The 25,342-nt window shown below is 50.9% G+C and overlaps 1 protein-coding gene across 16 annotated transcripts in view; it reads right to left on the bottom strand.

Moving 5' to 3' along the window:
• The window catches only part of LOC144114177 (CD109 antigen-like), a 121,008-nt gene that overhangs the window by 86,474 nt on the left and 9,192 nt on the right, over positions 1-25,342 (bottom strand). For 3 of the 16 annotated variants that reach the window (XM_077647748.1, XM_077647739.1, XM_077647744.1), the window contains exon 1: positions 4,221-4,488. The exons of 6 other annotated variants lie outside the window; for them this stretch is intronic. Coding sequence is in view for 3 of the 10 variants with exons in the window: in XM_077647736.1 (XP_077503862.1) it covers positions 5,642-5,718 (77 nt within the window). In the remaining 7 variants the exon portion in view is untranslated. Of the gene's footprint in view, positions 1-4,220; positions 4,489-5,641; positions 5,782-5,812; positions 5,931-25,342 lie in introns of those variants that run through there. 7 more of the 16 variants (XM_077647746.1, XM_077647738.1, XM_077647743.1 and 4 more) reach the window with 4 other exon arrangements.

Raw genomic sequence — 25,342 nt, 5'->3', positions numbered from 1 at the left:
ATTTTTCCTCTCCTTTTTACTGGTAGCTATGTTCACAAAATGTGTTATTTTAATGGTTCACGTACCACTTGTATTGTACGTCTGCCCTTGCCCCTATTGATTAGGGGGTGCGAGTTTGTCGAGCTGCCCACAGGACATTTTTTTTCTCTCGCCCCCTGATGTCCTTCAGTACATGGGATAAATGAAATGAAATAATCAGAAATGCTCCACTTTGTGAGGACATGTTTAGCAACATCCGTCGAGCGCTTAATAGAGATTTTTAGCACAGCGAAATTCGCATACCGTGATCCGCTTCCACGGGGAACCCGCTGCGCCTACGCAGTGGAGGAGGAATTAACTTGATAGGATGGCTGGAGGGACCTGCGCAGTGGAAAGCGTGCGCCCCTCGGAACATCTGCGCATGCGCAGCTGGCGTCTCGAAGAACCGGTTCGCGACAGTGGATCGCGCTATGCTAAATCTCCCCAATACCTCGATTACCGCTATGCTTAACACCGTCTTGGAAAACGCCTTTAGGTTCTTAATGAACATGCGCACAGCCAGAGTTTCTGGGCGCAGTTTCTTATTGTGGATTACTTCGGTTCTTGTCCCATTTTCTTAACTGCAGCAGTGTCTTCACTCTGCGTCACGCATAATCAGTGGCGTCGCCGCTGAGCGCTGCAATCAAAAGGCAGAAACGATTCTCGCGCAGTACAAACCGGGTTACAAGACACCCCGCGAAAGCGCCAGAAAGTTGCCACTATCATAAAACAACTTTCCGAACTGGTAATGACAGCACGACTAGCCAAGCCTCCGAGAGTATACGCGGGGCTGAGATCACGGGTCGTCAGCCGCTATACATGCCAGAGAAGATTCCAACTCGGCGCGGAGGTGAAAACGCGCAGAAGAAATTGCTTGCAGAGAAGGATGAGGGAGGTGCGTGCGGAGTGCCCAAACACACTGCAATAAACAGATGAGAAACGAGAAAACGTGCAAAAAAAGGTAGAGCGGCTAACGGCTCACGACGTGCGCTTGCCGGCAAACTCGTCGACCCCGTTTGAGGGATTCCCCACCCCCGCGCTCCTCGAGCAGCACTCAAGGTGGACCCGGGCAGAAAAGTGTGCGACTTCACTCGTGAGCGTGACTCCTCGCTACTCCCCCTCCCTCCACCGTGGGGGGCTTGCTCCCGTCGCGTGCGAGCGCGCGCCCGTCCCGAGCTTCAGCAGGCTGCGACGTACGTCATTCGTTTGCCCACGCACACTACACAGTAGACAGTTTTAGCTGTGCGTACGCAAAGAGTTAGCGTACGCGAGGAGTTTGCGGGGACGGTAGTGCGCATGCGCAGAACGCAAGCGCAGGCCTTGCGTCTTGCGTACGGTAGCCTTGCGTACGGTAGCCAGCGGAGTTTGCGTTGCGGCGCTTGCGTGGCTTGCGTACGCTAACTTTGACAAGATGGCGGCGCCCTGCTCGCCCGCTTCGGAATAAATACATGTCGCCGCTGGATTCTTCGACGCAATAGCTCGCTCAAATGGTAGCGGTTCGCTTTTATTTCGCCTAATCTTGCCCACACGTAGTGGTATAAGCGATAACTAGCCCCTGTTTTTCAGATAATTTGGCGATCTTCAAGCTCCTAGGCCTAACTATATTCAGTGTGTTTTCCTCGTAGCAACGACACCTGGCGAAGCAGTTTTCTAACTTTTAGCCAGATCTTGCATTTTCTTCGGTTTGCATAGTTTTTCTTCTTGGAAGAAAAAGGCTCCCAATGCACTCACAGTAGTTATCAGTAATCACGGATGAAATTTTCTTCAACCGAGCGTTGATGTGGTTTGGCTTCTTGTCACTAGATGGCGCCACGTGCGCCTGAGGGACGCTACGGCACGGTCAGCTAAAACTATACTTCGGAGCGGACAGCGTAACGCACGCAGCGCCTTAGCTCTTTGGGTACGCAAGCACTTGCGTACGCACAGCTAAAACTGTCTAGTAGCACGCACGACAGGCTGGGTATACCTTCCTCGCGCATTGTGTCCCGCCTCGGCTTCTCATTTGACGCCCTTTTGGCTTTTTTTTTTCCAAAGCAAAGATGAAAAGAGGTTAGGCTTGACGCAAAAGTGGGGTGAAGATGTCAAAACACACGTACAAAGGAAGCGGGCTTTGACAATCGCCACATTTTTTAATTTTTTTACGTGCGCCTCTCGGCTTCTTTCGCAGAACAATGCTCATTACGAGCGACGCCAGTCCGCCCTCCCGCACTTTTCGGCGTCAGATGAAGAGATACACCGCGCGCGAAACCCATTTCTTACGAAAAAGAAATTAACACGGCCAGTAAGGTTGTTTTAAGTAGCATTACTATTGCGCGCGTGAACGCAATGCCACCAGCCGATGTGGGAGCGACGGCCTCCGCAACGCCTTCCTAGGCCGGCCGGCCAGTGCCCGCCTACTGGGTATACCCCCAGACTTCCCACGGCTGTAGGCAGCAGGACCACTGGGAATGAGCTGTCGAAAGCCGCCACTTACACTGTTTGCGTATTCAAGATTTCGGGCGAGGTAAGTATCCTAACCGACCGTCGCATCTTACTATAGAAGCGTCGTCCCCAAACACTAAATGACGAAAAGGATCGATGCTTGCGGCCTGATCGATTTTGATCCGGTAAGCGTCCTCTTCCGGAGCGTTTGCCCATGAATCGCCTCCCTTCGGTGGTCCCAACAATTATTTACAAGTTATCTCCAGGCCGCACGCCTTGATCACCGGGTCTGAGAATTAAGGGAGGGAAGAGTGACGCTCGTGGGGGCAAACTACCGTACACAAAGGACAGTGCTCGCCCTGTATCTCTCTCTCTTACGTCCACATCTTTCACACTGTTGCTTAACGATAGTCTGCATCGACTGCACAGTGGCGTACGGCCACCGGCGTGTGCAGCTAGCCAGCGATGCTGTGCAGTAAATGCGAAACATGCAGGCAAAAAAGCCCCGTATCACACAAGCAGCGCCGTGCACTACTTTTACCGCAGGCCGCCACTAGCAATAAGACAAGCAGAGCAAAGAAACATACGGACGATATGAAGATATGGGGGAAAGCTTCTACTATAGCATTCAGGGCCTGCATGAGATGAAACACTACCTCACTGCAAATTTCTTGCCTTTCGCTTTAACGTGCACTTCTTCAAAGCTTAATTCCATGGGATATTAATGCAATTTTTTACAGATTCAGCCAACGTGTGCAGTTAGCGACCAGCACAGCATAGCAAACACTAGTGCTGACGGCTAAACGGAACCTGGGCCGAGCTGCACGCATGCGTCACGTAACCCATAGAGTTTAATATAATTAAAGAGAAAGGTGGTGGAGATACGCACTTCATCCATTATGGGGAGACGCAGGAATGCCGGGAAGACAAGGTTTCTTACTTGAACTCGCTACTGTTGGGCATAAAACGTGGATTAAACCCTAAAAAAAACGACTTTTATCGAGGCAAGCCTCGAAGAAATGGTTGGTTTATGGTTTATGGAGATTTAACTTCCCAGAGCAACTCCGGCTATGAGGGACGCCGTGGTGAAGGGCTTCGGAAATTTCGACCACCCGGGGTTCCTTAACGTGCACTGACATCTCACAGTACACGGGTCTCTAGAAGTTCGCCTCCATCGAAATTCGACCGCCGCGGCCGGGATCGAACCCGCGTCTTACGGGTTAGCAGCCGGGCGTCATAACCACTCAGCCACCGCGGCAGCCCTTCCTCGAAGAAATGCCGTGAAAGTTTCCACACATGCCTAGCACCGAACTTCCACTTGCGTTTAATCTGTGACAAACACATTCTGCCCTTAGAGGAGAGCACCGCGGTGCAACTACCAGTTTCGGGATACAATCCACGTTTTCGGTTCAACATTAGCCAAGCCAAACACAAAACCTCGTCTTCCCGGCATTCCCGCGGTAGATTAAGTGCTTTTTGAGAAACTCGCATAGACATGGGCGCCAGCATTCTCTCTAGGTAATATTTAGAAACTATGATGTAACCAGATGCAAAGGCCAGTAAAACGATCCCAGTGTTTTAATCATGGTGGCAGCGAAGAATTCAAAGTGCTCTGCTAAACAGCGGCAGCGCAAGAGACAAAGGCACACAGTGCGATTGTCGTTTACGTCACAGCTGCTAGTTTCGCATTGCGAATTCCGTTCAGTACCCCTGCAAATGCCAGCGTAGTTGAAAAACTAAGCAGGCGTAAACTCGCCACGGCATCAAGCTACGAAGCTCACCGTTATTGTAGATCCGAAATTCGGTGCGAGCAACAAAGATTGGTATTCCTACCGTTGGCAGCGCACTCGACGACGGCTGGTAATGACTCTCCACTCGCGCACGGTCTCGAGACACGGGCCGCATGCACTCTACCCAAGCGCGCGCGTGCGATGAGCGGCGGACTTGGCACGCTCTAGGCTTCTTCACGGCCGTTCTTCGACGCTATCCGGCACCACCGCACCACGACCGCAGACCGCCCGCTCCTGAATCGAGCTCGAAGCGATTGGCGGCGTGCCGTCAAAACACACGCGATACGTGCCCTGGCGTACGCGAAGCAACAACGTCACAAGGGAGAGGGAAGGAGAGAGAGAGGGCCGGAGCTGGAAGGAAAGAATGGCCCCAGCGCGCCGTCGTCACAAAACGGGGATCCCCCTACCGAGAACCGGACAAGTGTGAACGGCGTCGGCCAATGGGGTGTCCCAGCGTCTCGGGCGTCACAGGAGCGCACCTTCGCCCCGCGCTTGTTTGTAACGCAACGCGTTTCCCGCCTTCGGGCAGCAGATAAGGCGGCGGCGTCGCGCTCCTTCCGAATGCGCAGGCGACAACTAGTAGAACCGCGAAATCGCCGGCCGATCAGTGAGTCAAGCGATGGCGTCACCGTGACTCACCGGCGGCGAAAATAACGGCCCACGCAGCATGGCGACTAAGGACAACGCTATGGTGACGACATGGCAGAATCGGCCGCCGAAACCACGGCGAACGCCGTGCCGCGCGAAAGACGTTCAACAAGACGGGCTGACGGCTTTGGGACGTTAAACCCCTATAAGCCATAAGTCATAAGCCAAGCTACGAGCTGCCGCAGAATGCAGGCGACGAAAAGTCGCTCCCGATCGGGGCCAAACGTCGGGGAGGAAAGGCAGCTGTCTTGCCTTGCCAGGAATGGGCCTCGGAAATCCCCGGTTTCGCGGGCGACGGCAAATTCCGCTAAGAAAAAAAAAATGGCGTTCGCATTACCCTCTCCGGGGCCGTTTTATACGCGCACAAGGAGTACACTCGGGGGAAAACACGAAAGCTTCCAACAAAGAGTGGCACAGAGAGAAAAGGAAACAAATGAACCCTTTGCAGTATCCAGCAATTGAGTTTCTGCACTCGTGCGTTGCGTTCAATGCCTCTGTTAGGATGAAAACTGGTTCCGAAAGAGCGCCGCTTGCGTGGATCCAAGGGCGAAAGCGCCAGTGTCCACTCGGCGGCCAGCTTGCGTATCGCGTCCCCCTCGGCGCCCATCATTCGAACCCGGCGGGTTGAGCTCAGCTTCCCCGAAGAAACGCCCGGTAGACAAGGAAAAGAAAAGGCAGTAGCAATACGTACCTCGCCAGCTGACGTCACGGTCCGCACCCTTCCCTAAAGGAAAAAGTAGAGCCAAGAAAAGAAAGAGGCCCACCTGACGCGGCCAAGCCAAAGCCAGGGAACACACAGGACGCGACGCCCCATGGCGCACGCTCCGCAGAGGACACGCATAGCGCGCTAACTCGTATCTGGGTCGCCGGTGAAAGTCCGCGTCTCCCACCAGCACCACCCTCTTCCAGCCCCCTCAAGACGAGGAACCACTTACGCAAAAGGAAGCCGCCAAACACGCTCGAAAAGCTCTGGGAGAAAACGAACTGAAGGGGTCCGTGCCGAACAGAAGATCCTGTCACCTGCGAGGCCCGCGCCACGAAAGGACGCCGCGAACAGGAGAGAGAGACAGATCGGAATGACGAGTCCTTCGGGCAGCAAAGAAAAAAGAAAGAAATGTGCCCAATTTCAGCCTCTTGAGACATCGGCACCGAACGCAAATACGGCGGAGTGCCGGAAGCGTGCGGCGGGAAAACGCCCACACGTTCATTCGCGCGTCTTCTCCTTCCGTTCCTCTCATCCGCGGTCGGCGGAGTTTCGGGCGGGATAACCTCGAAACAAACGCTCTTTCGCAATGATTTATTCCGGCGAAGGACGGGGCACCTTTCTGGGTGCCTTTTACGCTGTTCAGAGTGTTTGGGTCGTCGACAGGGCTGGATGGGGGAAAAAAAGTGGCGCGCATGCGGCAAGAGAACTACACGTCTTGTCAAAACAAGGAAACTTGAACGCGCCACGGGCAGTGGAGATAACGATGTGCGCATGCCTCGACTTTGCGGTTGTTTACGCGCGCAAGAGCAAACGACCTGATAAAAAGAGCAGCTTCGACAGTCGAACGTTTGCGAAATCCACCCATGACGACAGTGAAAGCCGGAGCGGTTGGTATCACGGCAGTAAAAGAGCGCCTTATCCCCCAACACGTGAGCGCTGGACATAGAAAGCGAAGTTCGGCTTTGTATGGCCACCAAGCAAGTAAAGTACTCAAAATCTATGCACGTATATTAAAAAATATTAATAAACACAAGCAACATAGCGATGATTCAACCAGATATTGGATATTGTACCTTTATTTATAGAAAACGGGAACGGCCCTTAAGAATATTGCGACAAATCAAAGTAATCAGAGTGCAAGGAAAAACACACTTCTCTCAGCATCTCGAGTGATGCGACATCGCGTACACAAATATTTGATTTGCCAAATAGCTGTACAAAATGTTGCATTTCCTTTCGTCCCTCCCGAATGACACATTGCCAGCTTGGTATTCGGCGGCTGCGTTTTTATGGAGGAAAAACGGTAAGGCGCCCGTGTGCTGTGCGATGTCAGTGCACGTTAAAGATCCCCAGGTGGTCGAAATTATCCCGGAGCCCTCCACTACGGCACCTACTTCTCCCTTTCTTCTTTCACTCCCTCCCTTATCCCTTCCAATACGGCGCGGTTCGGGTGTCCAACGATATATGAGACAGATACTGCGCCATTTCCTTTCCCCAAAAAACCAGTTATTATCAGCTTGGTATTCAAGACAGCCATTGTCACTACTTTCCTTCAACTTCATACATCGCCGCTGCGTTTGCGTTGCGTCCGCTCGCCTCTCTAATACTTCCAAGCTTCAGCGATGTAAACTCGGGCGGGCGGATATGCCAGGAGAGACTGCCATTTCCGAACGACGCAACACACAGGCAGCGTTAATCAACCTGGCTATAAGAGGGCGCTAGGATAGGACGCGATTAAAGGAAGGAACCGGTGGACGTCGTGAGGTCTTTGGTGGCCAGAACCTCCACGTGGAAGAGCCACGCCATATATAGCTGCGTTTGCGAAGCAGGCTTCGCGACAATAGGGGGGGCCCAAGAGTAACAAGGGGGAACGGAACACGGGAGCGCGCAGAACGCATCCTCTATAACGGCATCGAAAGTGGAACACGTCACGCATGGGTCACATGCGCAGCTCAAAGGGAACTCGTCAAGCGGAGCGGAGGCAAGCAGGCATCGAGACGCCCTAATTGGAATGAAAGCCTTGAACCACCCGGAGCCTATTCGGCCGCAGGCAAACGAGGCCCTCGGTGACGCTGCGAATGAGGCGGCAGCAGCTAGCTCACCTGTATGGGCTCGCTCCTATGGGAACGGAGCACAAGCGACCGCGGCGATGTCGTGAGCAGGGCTCAATGCGGCCCGCAAGTGGAAGAATATTGTGGCTAATGGCATACACGCGCGGAGAGCAGCTGACGCTTCCCGTGGCGAAATCGACCGTCACTGTTCTAAAGGCAGAAGCGGCCCGGTCGCACTATCACGATTTCCACGCTGCATGTTTTCAAATAATCCTAATTTCTCCGGACACTCAGAGAACACCAGACTGTCGTTTCTGCCACGGACGACACTTTCGCGGTATTATCAAAGGAACACCTACAGGCTAAAATATAAAAAAGCATTTATTTTTAACCTTAACCAAAACACCATATGTGCCAAAGGTAACCAGGCAACGGGGTTTGTTAGCCGCGCTGTGAAGAACTAACGGCACTCCTAGCAGGCAAACTCCGGGGATTTTTCGAACATTTTGAGTTGATAGTCGCATCGCATTCCTTATACAGGCTCCTCCCTCTCTCCGCCACAACAGACCGTTTTTCAAGAATACCGAGTGGAACTATTTCATAACAGCGAAAACAGAAAACCGAAGCTGGCCAGGCACGATGTTCAGCGTGACGCAGCAATGACGCCACAAACTAGAAATACACGCACTGAATGGCTGAAATGGCGACTGAACACGATGAGTCCTTTCATAGAATGCCGAAATGGGAAGCCGGTATGAACGTAAGGGAAATGTTTGCGACGACGAAAAATCAGTGCTGCCCGTACAAAACATCTGAACTGATGCCAAGCAAAAAGGTATTTAATATCGATTTGCGCCGGAATCAAACGTAGCATCGCTGCCAAACTTAGTAGGAGATGTCAGGAATGAGAGGAAAACCTAGAGTACAATTTCACTTGGACATGGTAACCTAGGCAAACCGCCGGAGCTCCTCTTCAACTCTGAATCTGTGTAACGCAAGGATAACCCTTGTCCTCACCTTTCGCGACCTTCGGTCTTTTTGGGTTTCGTAAAGGCTGCGCACTATACTGCAGAGAAGCAAACCCCGCTGCCTGGTTACACTTTTCTCGAAGACGATACATCACTTCTATGCAGCTCATGAATTATACTTGCTCGCTTCTGATTTACTTTCATCTCGCTCAGTGTTACTTCCACTGCACAGTTGGACTTCACTGTCTTGATGTTTTTGTACTACTGTGTAAATCCCTAGACACCACCCTTATTTCTTACATAATACGCCTTCGTGGCCAAATGAATGAATGAATGAAAGTACAGAACAAAAATATTGTAAGGGAAAACTTTTTTCTTGTTATTTTTTACTCATTTTAGGTATCCTTAATTATGTGAATATTCATAAGCACTAGAAACATGTTTCATAAGACTGTGGGTTGTGGGTTATGGGGGTTTAACGTCCCAAAGCGACTCAGGCTATGAGAGACGCCGTAGTGAAGGGCTCCGGGAATTTCGACCACCTGGAGTTCTTTTACGTGCACTGACATCGCACAGTACACGGGCCTCTAGAATTTCGCCTCCAGCGAAATTCAGCCGCCGCGGCCGGGATCGAACCCGCGTCTTTCGAGTCAGCAGCAGAGCGCCATAACCACTGAGCCACCGCGGTGGGTTTCATAAGATTGCTGTCGAATACAGCATGTATAATGACACCATTCTGCAACACTCGACACAGCTTGCAGATCTGAAAGCCTTTTTCTGCAGCGTGTACGAAACGCCGACAGTTTTCTTCCGGAGCGGAAGCTAAGAGGCACAAAAATAAATCACGTAATGTGTGAAGCCCCCTAATTAGGCGTAGTAACTTAAAGAACTCTCGTGACGTACAAGCGCGGCTTCATTTACAGTAATACATACGCGGACATTTACATTTCTACCGCTGAACAACGCATATTCGCGAACAAGCTAAAAGGTTTGTACGAGTAATGTGAAGGTCCTGCCTAGTGCGGTGATGCTCGCGGAGGTGGTAAGCCCCTCGCCAACGAATTTCTTGGCCACGTACTTATTGCACACGCGGCCGTTCCTCCTGTTAGCAACAATGGACACGACGTGCAACAAAGGTGCAACAATCAGGGCTGTTTTTACTGCTTATGCGTGCTCAGATAATTCAGAATATCTCAAAAGAGTAAAAAATAAAAACAGTCTTGCAAAATCTTTTTTTCTTGTGTGGGCGCCGGAAATTTGAGCAATAATATTATTATATCCGTATTAGATATATTAGTTAATTTTATACCGCTTTTTAGATACACTTCTATAGAAAGCAATGTAAACTGCAAGCATAGTTTTATACTTTTCTGAGATAAAGACCTCCAAAGTCAGCAAAAAACTTCCTGTGCGCCAAGTTTGCCAAATGCTAAAAAAAAATTAATTTTAAAATCACCAAGTATAACTAGGCGCACTTTATGGTAAATGGAAATGCCCCTTAAAAATATCCCGACTAGTCCTTCGAACATGTTATTCAAAGTTATTCATAACCAAATTTGGCGAAAACAGCACTGTGCGTAAAAATGCTCTCTCTAGAAGTGCTGTATCTACCACACGAGGAATATTATGCAACATTCTTCTAATGCTTATGAATATTGATATAGTGTAAAATATTTGGACAGAATATAAAAATAGGAAGTTTTTTATTCGCAAGCAAAATCCCCTGCGGTTCTGTGGGTTTTTCAAGTTTGCGCAATAATATTTCCTTATCCGTGCAAGATTTATTGGTGAATTTTATAATAGTTAGCAGATAAGCGTGTGTAGAATTAAGCGTTAAATGTTCGTGGTTATAGCTTACCCTTTCTGAAAAAACCTCCAAAGTTACAAAAAAAAAATGACCGTGCTCCAAGCTCACGCAGTTTTAGAAAAAGAAATAAAAGTTGACAATGATGACTGGGCGCACTTCACTGCACTCACATTTGCTGTACAAATGTTCAAGCATCTCTTCGTATTTTACTTTCACTTATTCGCAAACAAATTTGGTAAAAACAGGCGTGCGCGTATACGCGCGGGAACCCGCGTCCTCATGATCACGATTTTCTTGTGCTTATAAATATTATTTATGGGTATAAATAATTGCAGACCCTTTCTTTCCAGCCATCGGAGAACGACATACAAACAAACAAAAAAATCAAATCCAAGGTGTCGACTAGCCATCCACTGCAGATCATGACCTTGTCTGAAATCGCCCCAGAATAAAACACGCATACCTCAAGTGAGCAAAGAGTCAGACAAGCCGAAGCTCGTACCCGTTGCGAGAATGAAACCCAAAGGAGTAGTGTTGATTACCATCAAAAGAAAGCTGTTTTTTTTTATTTTCAAGCTAATTTAATAACATTGGTAAAATGTATTCACTGCTACTGCTGAATTCATGTTACAAATGTAAATTAGAAAGTTGTTGAGCGTCCAAAAATACACAGGTGGCGTAACTTTTGTAACGATAACCTTACTGAGAACGCGTTTTTAGAGCGCCGCTCTTAGGCGCTCGTTCCTCCATGTCTTCCGCGTCGTAGTCGGCGTATCCGGTTGTCCAAGTAGCAGAGCGAAGCGCCACCTGGAAGAAGACTGCCACTTGAAGATCCCGGACGGTGGCTGGTAAAGCCCCTTGATATTGAAAGTAGCGACACTCTCCTCCACTCTCTTGTTTTCCTCCTCGATTATCCTCGCCCGCCGGCTGTGCGCGCTGCGCACGGCACGCTTCGCAGGACATCGCGCGCTTGCCGGACCGATGTGTCCGCTGGCACACATGGGCGCGACGACGCTTGCGCTTTTTTTCACGCTCTATTGTTAAACACAACCACAAGAAAGTGATGCGACATGCGTGACTCTGCCACGAACCATATTTATCACTTTCTCGTTCGAGCAAGAAAAGCACTAAACGTGAGCGCTTGCGGCATGAGCAATCAAACCGCACTCCATGTTCCTCAAGGGGAACTTGCGCTGAATTTTGCGGTACCGATTGCAGCGCCATAACACACTGCCTAGCGAGAAGAGCAAGCAGATTTGGGTAGTACTCTTGGTACTTTTCCGCGCCACCTTCAGGCGCTTATTGACGTGAGCCTCCGCGCTCTGTCGAAGGCGCACGTGCCGTGCGTCAGTTATCTGGGCTACGCCGAGAGAAGCTAGGCAATGAATGCTGTCAGCCAAACGCGGGTATCTAATCGCGCAGAATGTGTTCTCGCATATGCAGCGGCCCAAGCGGCTGATAAAACAGTTTTGAGTCACCGAATGGAAAAATTGCAGTGCCACCTTGGCAGCGCAGGTTCCCCATACGGCAGAGTTTTTATTAGCCCAAGATTTGCGTAACGTTTTTTCTTCAATATTTTTTAGCTAACTGACGCTCCCGCTAAATGTAGGTTTGACCTAGCACTACATTTTCGCGGAAATACTGCTTATGACGCTGTTATTTCGTAATCGAACAAGGTAAAGATTTCGGTAAGTTAGGCAAGGAAGTCGTTTCATGAGTGAGTGAGTGGCTGCGAAAATGCTGGGAAATTTTCTTTAATGCGCGTTATGCATTCTTTAGCAGGTTTCAGACCAAAAATTTTAAGCTCTGCTCGTCGGAGTGACGCACACGCCACGGCTTTATTGCCTTGATTACAAATTTCACGGCTGCTTGAAAGAGAATAACTTTATTTTCTAGTTTTTTCGTTAGCTTTATTTACTGTAGAAGCGAGCGTGGCCAAGGGTTTGGCTTAAAACTTTGGGGTGATTGCTGGTGCCAACAGAAGATTTTATTAAGTGGCGGAAAGATATGGTATTCCCTTGATGACTCATCTGTATACGCTAATCCCTCGAATGCATTCAAGGAATGCTTCGGATTCCCGTTCTGAATCAATATTCAGCACTGTAAAGCGCGATCAGAAATGATGTATTCATTCCAAAAAACTCAAAAGAAAACATTTGACAGAAGTCTGTATGGTTGGGAAATTTAATTTAGTAGAAAGATGACTGACCGCAACGAGGTTACTTTTTGAAAAACACGACGTTTCGGGACCGGCTCGGTCCCTTTTTATGGTGTGACTACGGGCGAGGCACAGCTTGGCTTTTTCAGCCCTCGTTTTGCAGACTTCCGGGTCAGTGGCCGCAAAGCATGGATGTAAGAAGAGGGAAGTGTCTCCAGGGGGCGATTCCGTGACGAAATGAGTCTCACGGAAACGATTTGTACTCTTATAAACTACGGAGCTAAAGAATCTGATGTTATTTTGAAAGCAGCATTCAGTGCAGTTATAACAATTTCGCCTGCGAAAATTCAAAGCTCGCTCTAAAAAGCACCTTTTCTGTGACTCGCTCCTCAGGTGGCATCAGGTCTCGGAATAGCGGTAGATTTGCGCGCAGTCGCGACGGCGGATCGAGCGCCTTAATATCTCTAAAGATTAACACCCCTTATAATCCCTCAGACATACGATGGTATAACGCCGTTAAAGATACCACGCTAGAGCTCTGGGGCAGAAGGGAGAGAGACTGCCGTACACGCTACGAAAATCAACATGTTTTCTATTCTGCACAAGGTCAGCAGCACGCGTACTTACTAGCAAAAAAAAAAAAATGAACGCCGACGATGCAAACGTTTTTCGCGGAAACCCATACTGAGATTCAGGAATTAAAGTGACTATAATAGGCGTAATCCTCACGCCAACAGACGCGATTAGAACACACAGAGCAATGCCATCGAATGGAAAGATTAGCATGTGAAACGACGCACAATGATCAGCGAATGAAGCAATATATAATCAGCTTCCTGATTATCTCGCAAAAAGTTTTAAGCATGCTCACTAGGTTAGGTACCACGAAATCCAGAGGACTTCGCCGAGGACGGTGCGCTTTGTCGGAACAAAGTCCTTAAGGGCGATGTTGTGGGTCCCCTTTGTTATTCGGGTGATGTCATTTTTTTCCTCGAGCAATCGCGAACAGCACGACGCCATTTTCACTCCGGTTTGTGCACTGAAATGCACCGCAATCGGACATAACGCGGCACTAAAAGTAGAGTTCGAATTGTCAGCGCGTAACTCAGCGGAGCTGGACACGCAGCAGAGGCAGATGGCCTGCACATGGCGCCAACGAAAGAATAAAACAAGGAAACGATCCTTTCCCGCGCGTTGCCTGGGTGACGGACAGGCGGGCCAATCATCGTTCAGAAAAGCGCCGAGCAGAGAGCCGGGCAAGGAGGATGTGCGAGAGTTCGCAGCGAGGCGGCAAAGTTCACAGAAAGGCGCTACTTTCAATATCAAGGGGCTTTAGTGGCTGGCAGCATAACACGCCACCTGCCAGCCATGAAGACCTGCGCTCAAATTTCGCATTACCGACTACGCTTATCGTCCCAGTTTTTTTTTTTTTGCACGCGGATCAAAGCGCGCGCATCATGAATTTTCGCGGTAGGAGCGCGTGCTTCAAGCATCCCGCAGCTGACAGCATTACTCTCTACTGACATGGGGCGCCTAGGTTCCAGTAGCCGCTACAAGCGACCGCGAGCAGTAGCAACCGCATTCTCCTCTGACCTTTCAGGCATTTTCTGCACAGCGCGGAAAAAAAAAATTACATTCACTTTTTTTTTTCCTCTCTACAGCCTTCTCGGCAATATTAACTATAGTCCGCAAATAAAGGCTACTCCTGCTTGCGCTGGACCGGCGATAACAACACCGGTCACACTACTCTGAACACTCTGCTCGAGTTACGTGGGTCACCACGCGTGAGAACACGCGCAGGCGAGCGGCGCAACCGCGGGGTCGCGACAGCTATACGCGGCGCCCGTGACCTTGCTCGCAGCTGCGAGGCCGACGTCCGGCACGAATTTCACCTTGTCACGACGCCCTATCGCGATGCCAGGCATCAGCGAAACAGCCCTGTCCGTCATCGACGATGATCGACCCGACTGGTCCGCTCGCAGCCCGCCTCCACCGCTCCAAAACACGTGCACGCCGCCTCACCGCGAGGGCAAACACGGCAACACGCGGAAGCGGCAGCCGGTGCACCGCATCGCGAGCTGCTGCTGCACGTGCAAGGAGCTCGGAAAACGTGGCCGCGGTGACCTCGGACCGGTTAACCGCGCGCGCTGGTCACGGCCGCGTTTGTGTTCCTCGTCAAGGCGGACTCGCGAGAGACGGCACACCCGCTGCCCGGCACGGACCTCTTCCGAGACGACGCTGCATGCGCAGGCATGCGAAGATGCGGCGGCACGCTGCATTTTTCTCGCGAATGCGAAGCGCTCGGTGAATGGCGTCGATGTTAGGGCACAAACTCTACCGAGATTAACAGAACGAACAGCCATCAAGTCGGACCATGGATCGCCTACAGATAAACGTGTTCACTACGCCATAGGCAGCCCAAATGGTGGACATGCACTGTTCATATAAACACGAAAAGCCGTTTACACGAGCACCACGTCGCTGAGACGCTCCCGATCTATCTGCTGTAGCACTGCGCGATCTGCTACGTGCATATCTTGAATCTCTCGATCTCTTGTCGCAGTAGCATCGAAAATAACGTGCTCACGTGTTAACGGTAAAGGCGATCACCGCTGTAAGTACGGGCCTCGCTTTGCATGGCTATGCGTGAAGGAAAGACAAAGTGACGCAAAATTCCTCGCAAACACCCAGCTTAGTGGACGCCAAGTCCGCACCTGTGTTGAGCATAAATAAACCGCACGCTCGCAAACTAAAACGGCTTGAAACATACCTTAGAGAAAGCATAGTGTTTATCAAAATGTGATAGCAAGGCAACAAGCACACGCAGTACCGAGTGCCGAAACTCGTTACTTCAAGTGCCAATCACGAGTTTTCATGAGACCCTCATGAGACCACAAATCACCCGCCGCTGCTCACTCTTCCTTCACCATTCGTCTGGTAGAATGAATAACGAACTGTAATAGTTACTATTCTTTCGAGAAACAGCATCGCATTTCACTGCGCGTGATGCGAATTCGTTTACATACACGTTCTACACGATGCAACCGCAAGCAGCGTAGATACTCTTTCCTTCAACGTTTATACGTACACTTTGGTCCCTGGGAAAAACAAGTGTATACAGCAGCTTATCTTTTTGCTTCGGTACCATCGGGGACAAAAGTTTTCGGGACGCGAGCTGTTGCAGAAACGTTTATTGTAGCACCGCCTCGCAACCCAGCCGCCTGATATTGTGAACAGAGGAAGCAGCACTTAGGTCTTTAATAACTTCATATATTATCAGGCGACTGGGTAGCGAGGTGGAGCTACAATAAACGTTTTTCCTAGAACTCGCGTATCGCAAACTTTTGTCCCAGATAGTACGTAGATAGTGAGCAGCGAATTTGAAACAAAATCTTGTGACATTATCTTCAAGATAACATGATGTAGTTTATTCAACTAATGTGGCAACCAGACGCATGATGGCGCCTCAAGGAGGGAAAGCGTATCTCCACCTACAGGACTGTTACGTCCCACGAACTGCTAGTTTACTGAGTCGGCTGACAACTGCTGAATGCGGCTTTCAACGTAGCGCAAGCTGCAGAAGAGTTTTTTTTTTTTTTCACTGCCATTCATGCCATACGACAAATGATAAGGCGCGTCGACTAGGCCCCTTGGTACTGTAGAACATGAAAGGTTAAAAATGGCCATTATTCAGGCATTCCCACTTTAGCACTGCATTTTATTAGTGCCCTAGATGCACTCAAAATACAGGAAAGGAAAGATCGTGTTGGGGCAGTCGGAATTTTGTTGTCATCACTGTCCATGTAAACGCGGCCAAAATACATTGGCTTCAATGGCCTTTGTGCATTTTCACCCTGTCCATTGTCCAGACAGCGACTTTCTATATTAACTAGGCGTAAATACATTGAAAAAGATCGGTCCCCAGAAAACCTGTTCATTATGCGAGTCGTCCGTATTAACGGAGGTCGTATTAACGAGGCACGTCTGCAATAACACCCGCCAGGAAATGGCCTTTTTTTTATAGTCGTTTCTGGACGATGTGAACAAAATCAAAGAGCAGCAACATACATAAAGTCGTTCAACAGCTTGCTGGAACGTCTCGGCAAAATCCTACTCGCCCCGGTGCAAGTGGAAGCCCTTCATACAATATACCGCCTCTCTCGCTAAATGTTCGAAGGTTCAGATTATAGAACCTGGTAGAACGTAACCGCAGCCAACTCCGGCATATAGAGTGTAAAGGCGGGAGCACACGAAGATAAACCATGCGGGAAACCATGCAGTAAAGAAACTATGCAGACGACGTCACGTCTTGCAAATGACGTCAGCAGCCGGGGGTTATCAGTTGGAAGTGAGCGCTCGTGTTGTGTGTCTTATTTATTCTACGTCCTTGTTTTTTGCGCTTTTATCAGCATGGAAAACCAACTCGCCCAAACTCGGCCTTTATCGGGTTATCATTGGTTCACAGCGCTAAACTCTTTCAGACGTCACGCGCTACCGCGGCCGCAGCCACTCCGCGCACGCCGCAGCCGGCGGAGGTAGGGGGGCGGCCGAGTGAGTGGGGCCGTCGGAGGAGCGCCGCCGTTTTGGCGGGCGAGAGAAGAGGGAAAGGCGCGAAGACGCAGAAGTTCAAATTTTGTCTGCATATAACTCAGCGTCCACAAAAAACATTAAAATAATTCCTGCTTGGGGATAATTATGAACCGTCGTCTTTTAACATCCCAGACATATCGCACCTTTATTGAGACCACCTTTCTGGGTCCCTTTAATAAGATTGGCTTCCAAGCGAAAAAAGTAGCTTAGGTCAAATGTGGCGAAAATTTATGTATCGAGATAATCCTCATCGAAGTGAAAAAAAGGGACCTTACCAATATAAAATTACACTCAACAAATGCGCGCTGACGCATGAATTTTCTGGTCACCAGTGTAGCCCATTTCGCAAAGAAAAGTAACCGCCGGTCAGCCTCATACAACCAGTGGGCAGCGTCCTGGTTAAACAAAATTGCTGAAGGTTCAATTGACGACAGCGAAAGTTTTTAAGAATGAGAACTTCTGGTACACCGAGAGCCCTGCGTCGGGCGTATTTGCCAGAATTCAGCACCAAGATGGTCAACCCGCTGAATCGATACTTCCAGACCAACTTCAGCGTTATTCATTCCATTGAACGCCACCAAAAAGACAATATTTGAGATCGCAGTTATTATCCTGCCGTGTTCCTCATCGATTCTGTGAAACGAGCACTCGCTAACTCCGGAGCCCGCTGCCGCATGTGTTGTGTTTTACCGTTTGCGGTTACGGCTATGATAGTTCACCGTACACCAACGTGCTGTTTTGTCGCTGTGCCGTTTTGTCGCTGTGCTGTTTTGATGCATGCTGTTTTATCGCGTGCTCTTCTTTCATGGCGCCCCCCAGCACATGGCCTCCGAGATCAGCACCGCATTGCACAAATGCGCGGAAAATTTCCGAGGCTCATATAAGATGATGAAGAAGGCTCTCTCGCAAACAAGACCCTGCACGGGAGCGTCGTGGTAGCAAGTTGCGGTGGTCCGCACACCAGGACGCACTTCGTCACTGTCAGGCCCAGTGCCTCCGATAAAGAAAGATCGCAGTGGCCGCGTAACGAGGAGCACAGAAGAGAGACTGTCAGGTCCATCTTGCGGAAGCATGCGAAATTCCCACAGCACGCTGCGAGTAAAAAACCTGTTCCCACGTACACCGGCGCTGTGGCGCTTCCCAGCGCGCTTCCGCTATGCGTATGAGAAGGCCGGGTCGTTCTCCGATAGACGCTGCCGATCCCGCTGCGAGGGCTGCGGCCAGCTTCTCAGGCCCGGCTATAAAAAGCGTACGAACGACTGGGGAAGAAACCTCCGCGGAAACGTTCCGCGAGCAGCTGCAGGAACACGCGAGGCTCGCGTAGGACGGCCGCAGTCTGATTTGATGGACACGGCGACGCTATTTTTCCTAACCAAGCAGGCAACGGCCCCCTGCGTTCGGAGCCAGTACGCTCCGCGAGGGCTCGACGTCACAGGCGTGCGCAAACAGGGGCAAAGGCCCTTTCTTCCCTGCTTGTCCGCCACCATAACTCAAAACACACCCCGCCCCCTCCCAACTCCAACCTCAAGAAGCGTAGGTTGTGGTTGCCTCCCCCCCGTCCCGCACGGGGCCCGTCCGCGCCACGGGTCAGTGCATCAACAACGCTCTGCTGGCTACACGTGCGGTGAAATCCCTTGCGCCGTGAAAACAGAAGCCGTTCGTCACTAAGCGGAATTTTGCCGGGAATTTTGCTGGCTCGGTAAAATGCCCGCAGTTCCACCACCGCCAGCAAAGTGGCCGCATCAAGCTTCGCGGGAAGTTGCTGTACGCGTTGGCTCGTAACTATGCAGCCCTAAACGGACGCAGATCTCGCAACGGCCGCAGCATTTGCAGCTGCGACGCCGTCACTGGCGGCCGATCGCGTTCATCGGCATCGTTCCCGCTCGACGTCGTGGCGCTGCGCGCAAGACACGCTCACGAAATATTCACAGAGCTCAAGGCGGCGTGTTTCTGGGCCTAGTCGACGGAAATAGAAGGCAACCCACCTCCTCATTTTCGCAATGACGGCATAAGGCCGACATACGCGACAGCTGCGAGAATTTCCTGATCTTTGGTTGCAGCTTTGCATGTTTTCGCAGCATCTGATAATCAGGATAGCAGCAACTAGCAAGCGACGCAGCTCAGTACGTCGTAAAAAGCCGCTGGGGCTGCGTCTGTTCAGGAAGCGCACTGCCTGCAAGCCGTTGCTTTTTCGCCAGCATTGCAAGCGTCACGCTGCAGTGCTTCATTAAGAAACCAAAACAATACAAACGGGTGAAAGAACCGTCCGTGATCGGCGCTGCGGAACGTATTCATTATATTAGCGAATCACGTATAGGGTCCTGAATAAAGGTTGCAGTAGGGGAAAAGAAAAAAAAAAGAAGGCAAGCTTTCAACGCTGTCGCACACCTATGGCACGTCTCACTCCGCGGAAGAATTGTCCAAAAACAAGGGGCCGACGATTGCAGAAGCAATTGTCTCCGCACGTAACTGCCGCGGAAAAGCACTACCACTTCGGCGCGACGATTGCTTTCGCGAGCCCAACGAACCAGAAAGAAACTACTGCAGGCACCACGCAGTGTGGAAAAGCCCAAACTACCTCGGCATTTGCATGTGACCGGAGGGCCCGTCGTGAGCCACAGCTCTGGTACGCGGCGGTCGCTAGCACCACCCCTCCTCTCGGAAGAGGAAGGGGCGCAATTTTCTCCGCGCAGTTCAGCACCTGCTGCATATTCGCGTTATCCCTGACGGGGGCTGTACGTCAGGCGCAAGCGAAACCAGCCTCTTCTTCGGCAATTTAACCCCCCCCCCCCCCCCCCCCCCCCGACAGACAAGTGCAAGAAGGGCAGGCAGAAAGGCAACGCCGGTTTTCCGGAGCCAGACGCCCACTGGGCCCAGCGATACATCGTCATGCGCACTTCCCGAGCCCCGCGGACAGACGCTGTCGGATGGATGGATGGATGGATACGGCTGAACGCTTTAAATCGGGCGGTGGCTCAAGCCACCTAGCCATGTCTTGTGAAATGTTACTCCTGTCTTGCTTTTAGCCACCAATCAGATAACCTTCGCTTGGTTACTTCTAACCTCTTAAAATCCACTTTCCCTTCACTATCCCTAAACCCCAGTGCCTTGGGTAAGTCAGCCCCGCTGCTTTCCACTGTAGGGTGAAGCCCTTTACAGAAAAGTATCAAGTGTTCAGCCGTTTCCTCCTCCTCTCCGCACGCAATGCAACAAAGTGTCTATCTAATGGTACCTGACTCTATATGTCGTAGTCCACAAAACTCCAGTCCTGAAGAGCTTCCCCTACAATTATCATAGATATTTTCTTTGGCAATTTCCTGTTTAAAGGTCCGGTATGTTCCCAGTGCCGATTTCGTCAGCATCCGTTTTCCACAGAGCTCTCTCTGTTTCTTTAACCTTTTTCTTAACCGATAATTGCTGATTTGCCCCCTTACTGCTGTCCAGATATTTGCTCGGCGCCGCGCGAGCAGCGCCGCTGAACGGGCACCACAGCCAACCACAACCAGCGACAGCAGGTCAGCGAGGAACCAAACGGCGCCGGTGACCGCCCCTTCGTGGAAGAGGTGATCCTCGGGCCAGCCGGGCAACGCACTACCGAGCCAACGGAGCCGGCGCGTAGTGCCCAGATGTCCCCCATTTAGCGCGGGGACAGTGACCCGTGACCCCCGGCTAAGGAGATGGGGGAAGGCGCCCAAGGAGCTCGCCGATTCTATTGTCGGCACTGCACGCATGGCCGACTCGGCGGCAGCAGCGCCCCCCCCCCCCCCCCCCCATCCCCCCCAACGACCGGAGGTGCATCCTGGCGAGTGGAGCGAGCCGAGCATGCGGGCGCGCTTCAAGGGCTGCGCTGGCCATGCGGGCATTTTTGTTTTCAGCGCGCACTTGCGCTGGGACGAACGGAACGCCCGCGTGCTAAACTACCCGACGCATGCAAAGCCCGCGGGCCACGGAGAAAGCCGGCCGGACCAGCTCCGCCTTGCGGCAACGCAACGCTTATTATACAGCACGTATAGGAGCCAGATAGCTCCTAATCCGGCTTGAACAAAAGGGCTTGGATTAGAGGAAAAATGCCCGTTACCCAAGAGGCCGCCCTGAGCGCATCCAGAGGCAGTGTAGCTACACCCGAAACTGCAAATCCACTCCACGCCGTCGTTTCTTTCAGACATTCAACGCATCTTCGCGCCGGGTGCAACTCGAGCATCGGACAGGATTAACAGATAACGACACGGAGTGGCCAGCCATGCGGCGCGCGGGAAAGAAAAGAAACGCGCGGTCACTGTGCTTTAAATGGGGAAGCTGCGGAGAGAAAATGAAAGGCGCGGCGACGATCGCTTCTTTGTGGGCACCCCCGTCAGGCATGGCCTGGCCCGCCGAGGCGTCGTCCCCGGGCCACGCTGCCGGCTGAGCGTGACAGCGGCGGTGCGCCGACACCTCGACCGACGAGGAAGGCCCCTTCCTCGGAGAGGTCAACCGCGGGCGGACCCGGATCAGCGACGACCGCAGACAAGCGGCGCTGCTGGGCCACCATGGTCGCGAACAAGCCAGCCACGCGTCCCATCTCCTCCTCGACGACGCCCGCACTCGAGACCGACCAAGATGCGTTCCGTTCCTATGGGGGCCTTGCGACCGTATAATACCTTTATTTTCCATCATTGTGATGGGGGAGGTAGGGGAGAAAAATCTAAATGATCTTAAAAAATCTGCCCCATTTTGAGCGCTGGAAACGTGCGAGATGGAAAAGCCCCAAAACCGTAATGAGGTCAGGACAAGTAAGCGACGTGCATTGCGGAGAAGTTAGGTTTGCATTTGACATCGTGTCGAGAAGGCATAGCGAACGTAAATGTCGCTAGCCATTTCGGAGGCGCCAAATTTCTGTTCAGCACTCAGAATATACGCTCGAGCTCGATGAGTAGCAAGCGAGCAGGTATTACCCCTTGCAGACACGCATTATGTCGCACAATCGAGAAAACTCGATATTTGTGCGTATATATAAGGAACCCCCCTAGTTCACAAAAATAACATGAATGGCTCGAACGCACGCCACATTTCAACGCTCACGGAATTGCAGCTCTATTCTGTAAAAAAAATGAAGAAAACGTAATTATGCGCAATTAGTTTTCTTTACCCTTCGAAGCTGTTTCTGGAACGAAAACTGAGATACAATGTCCTTTAGTAAAACTTTCGACCTCATAAGGGAAGAAAAAGGGTACCGCACCAAACAGCACATCCTAGGCGTGCCGTAGAACTTAGCGACGTCCATCTTTACATCCTGCTTTTGAAAAGGGGACCCTTTTTTCTAGGCATGAAATCGCACTACAATTCTGTCCAGAAAAGCTTTCAAATCTAGCCAGCACCCCTGAAAACAGCTCGAAAAAAAGAAGTTTATAAGTCACGTGCACAACCGAAGACGCATTACCGCTAAGCGTTAAAACAGCCGCTAAGCGCTAAAACTACCACACAAATGCTCTCCGCGAGAGGCGAAGCCTATCTCGTGGTGGTGTTCAGACAGGCAAGTGATAAAATAAGCGGGACAACACAAAATTGAGGCCGATTTTGTGTACGTCCACAGCACGCCCCCTTTCGACCCACGATCACGTTTGCAAAGCAAGAAGCCGCCTGACCAGTTGTGTATGGCTACAGAGTTCGAAAATTCTTCAAAACGAACATCAACGCCGAGGAACTCCCAACAAAGCAGGCTGGCCTAGGGTGCACAGTAGACGCCAGAAAGATCCCAGGCGGGCGAAGGCAAGCGGCAGCCCGTTCAGGACACACTCGCGGTCTCGGGCGGCGGGCAGCCCTGCCTGCACGCTCTGAAAAGCAAGCCAGCTACCGGACGAGGAGGAGAAAAGAAATGCCACAGGACCATAGAATAATCGGACACCCTCCAGTGCTCCACGAGAAATACCAGCGGCCGCTTTTCATTCCGCGTGGGAGTTTTTTTTTTTTTTCCTACCATCGCCTCACGCCTCGTTTGCGAAGTATCAAAAGCAAAAAAAGATCATATAAAGGCCGTTTCGTGCGCAAGTCAACACCTTAGGCCAAGTGCGATGGAGTACGCCGGTGAACAATGTACATAACGACGCCACGCACAAGATTGCAGTGACAACATGTAAGTGGGCTATTATTCCAGATATCGGGCCACAACACGTGAAGCAGCAAAGTTGATATTTGACAATTCGGATGAATTAAGAGCTTTCGGGTCGCAGGCGACAAGGAGGTCAGACTCAGTCTACCGGGACGACCCGAGATTTCGTACAGTATACGGAACAAGTCAGGTTTGCGAAAGATATTTGTTCGCAAATGAGTTTTTTTGCCTTTCATTCACTGTACTGATGACCAACCACTCAAGAATTTTCTTGCAGCCTTCCACTGACCCAAATGACGAATTCTACGAGCGAGAAGCATATACAGGTAGTAGTAGTAGTAGTTACGCAGCGTGTAACTGTGGCCATAACGCGCCGAACTCGGACACACAAAAGAAGCTTGTACCAACACAAAACAGCGTTACGACTTAATAGCTACGAACAATGTTAAAAGCTCGCATCGCAGCGAGGCCGTAGTCGCTAGCGTGGCAGCGACAACAAAACAAACCTGCTGCCGCTTGACGTGGTTTGCGAAAATAAGAATGTAAAGCCCAGCGCACTGTCCACGCCCTGATTCCCCACTCACGTCGCGTGAGCAAAGCGACCGCAAACGATGCAAAATCGGCGTGACGGTGCACCGCACATTAGTAGTGAACGCATTTGGAACACCGAAACGTACGCCGCACGGAGCAAAAGCCCACCGACAGATGCCGCAGTACCTGCTGTCGAAGAATTTACGCCACGAAGCATTTTAGGCTTCACGCCACATGTCGCGAAGCTTGAAGCACTCTTGGTAAGCTTAAAGAACCAGGAACGCGCTGGACACCCTCCTCTCCGTTCAACTCTCGAGCCCTTGGTTGGACCTGGTCGACATGTGTGAACATGGAGGTTTTGTATTCACTCTACTTCAAGCTCCAGAGGCAGGCGACGGGCGCGGTTATTCGCCACGTAGGTCTCCAGTCTCCATAGTCTGCAACCGCCAGACCGCGACGGCAGGATGGCACAAAAGAGGTACCTGGCCACGGATGCCGAGACGGTGCCCATAGCGGACAGGGCCTTTTAGCCGGCCTGAGAAGTTGCCATTACCATACACGACAAAATAAGTTTAAGGAAAAAGGTAATTATGCGAGCTCCCTTCGACTATTCTGGACTCGGCACCAGGTGCTTACGCCCACCCTGGCAGCGCAGCGTAGTTCCATGCATTTATAACGCAAGAGGTGTCACGAGGAAGGATGCTCGAAAAACCGTCGGCTCGAAAACGGAGCTTCGTTTTGAGAGAACAGTTTTCAATAGACGTGCAGGGTACGTGACCTTCCCAGACGACGCAGGGCAGATGACAATGCGCCGGTGCACGACTGGAGGCGCCTTTGTGGGGGGCCGCGCATTGTTCGAGAGCGGCCGACCGTTCTTCAGCGCGCAGTCGAGTCGCAGAAGCAAGGAATTTCGCGCGCGTCTGGCGTCCACAAAACTGACACCGTTGCAGTCGCTATTCGAACATATTACGTCACAGTAGATCTCCGAACACTACCGCCTCCTCAGAGCAATACAGCGAAGGTAAGGCAGTCGTTCCAATTAGACATAAACAGGAAGGAAGGACGGCCTACAGCCATCGCAGCATTCATTCTACTTGCACATTCGTAATTAAAATGTATCTCGCGACGCTACTTAACCACGGCAACACAAAGGAGCCGCGATAAAGGCCTCGAAACTAGTTTATACAGAAACAAACTGCACAGCAGATTTTAATATCATTTTGAGGCACACGCGACAGTATGTCTGCCATGTGTATAATCTGATACTTGGATTACTTTTCTTCCGCAGTGCACAATATTTTAATAAAGACGAGCAGCATTCCCCTATGCTTTAGTTCACCACTAAGCGAGAGGGAAAGAGGGCAGACACAAACAGTAAGACGAACGCGAGTAGGGCTGCTCATTCGAGACAACGGCAACACCTTCGTAAACTTATGTCCCTGTTACACTACCAAATTTAATGTCATTCGTTTCGAATGGCATTCGCACCTAATGCGATTAATCTGCTGCTACACGGGAACATTCAATGTCATTAGGTTCGAATGACATTCGCTATCGAATGAGCTTCAC

The sequence above is a fragment of the Amblyomma americanum genome, chromosome 1, assembly GCF_052857255.1.
Source record: "Amblyomma americanum isolate KBUSLIRL-KWMA chromosome 1, ASM5285725v1, whole genome shotgun sequence".
Taxonomy (NCBI): domain Eukaryota; kingdom Metazoa; phylum Arthropoda; class Arachnida; order Ixodida; family Ixodidae; genus Amblyomma; species Amblyomma americanum.
Note: the sequence above shows the minus strand (reverse complement) of the source record. Positions and strands in the feature narration are given on the sequence as shown.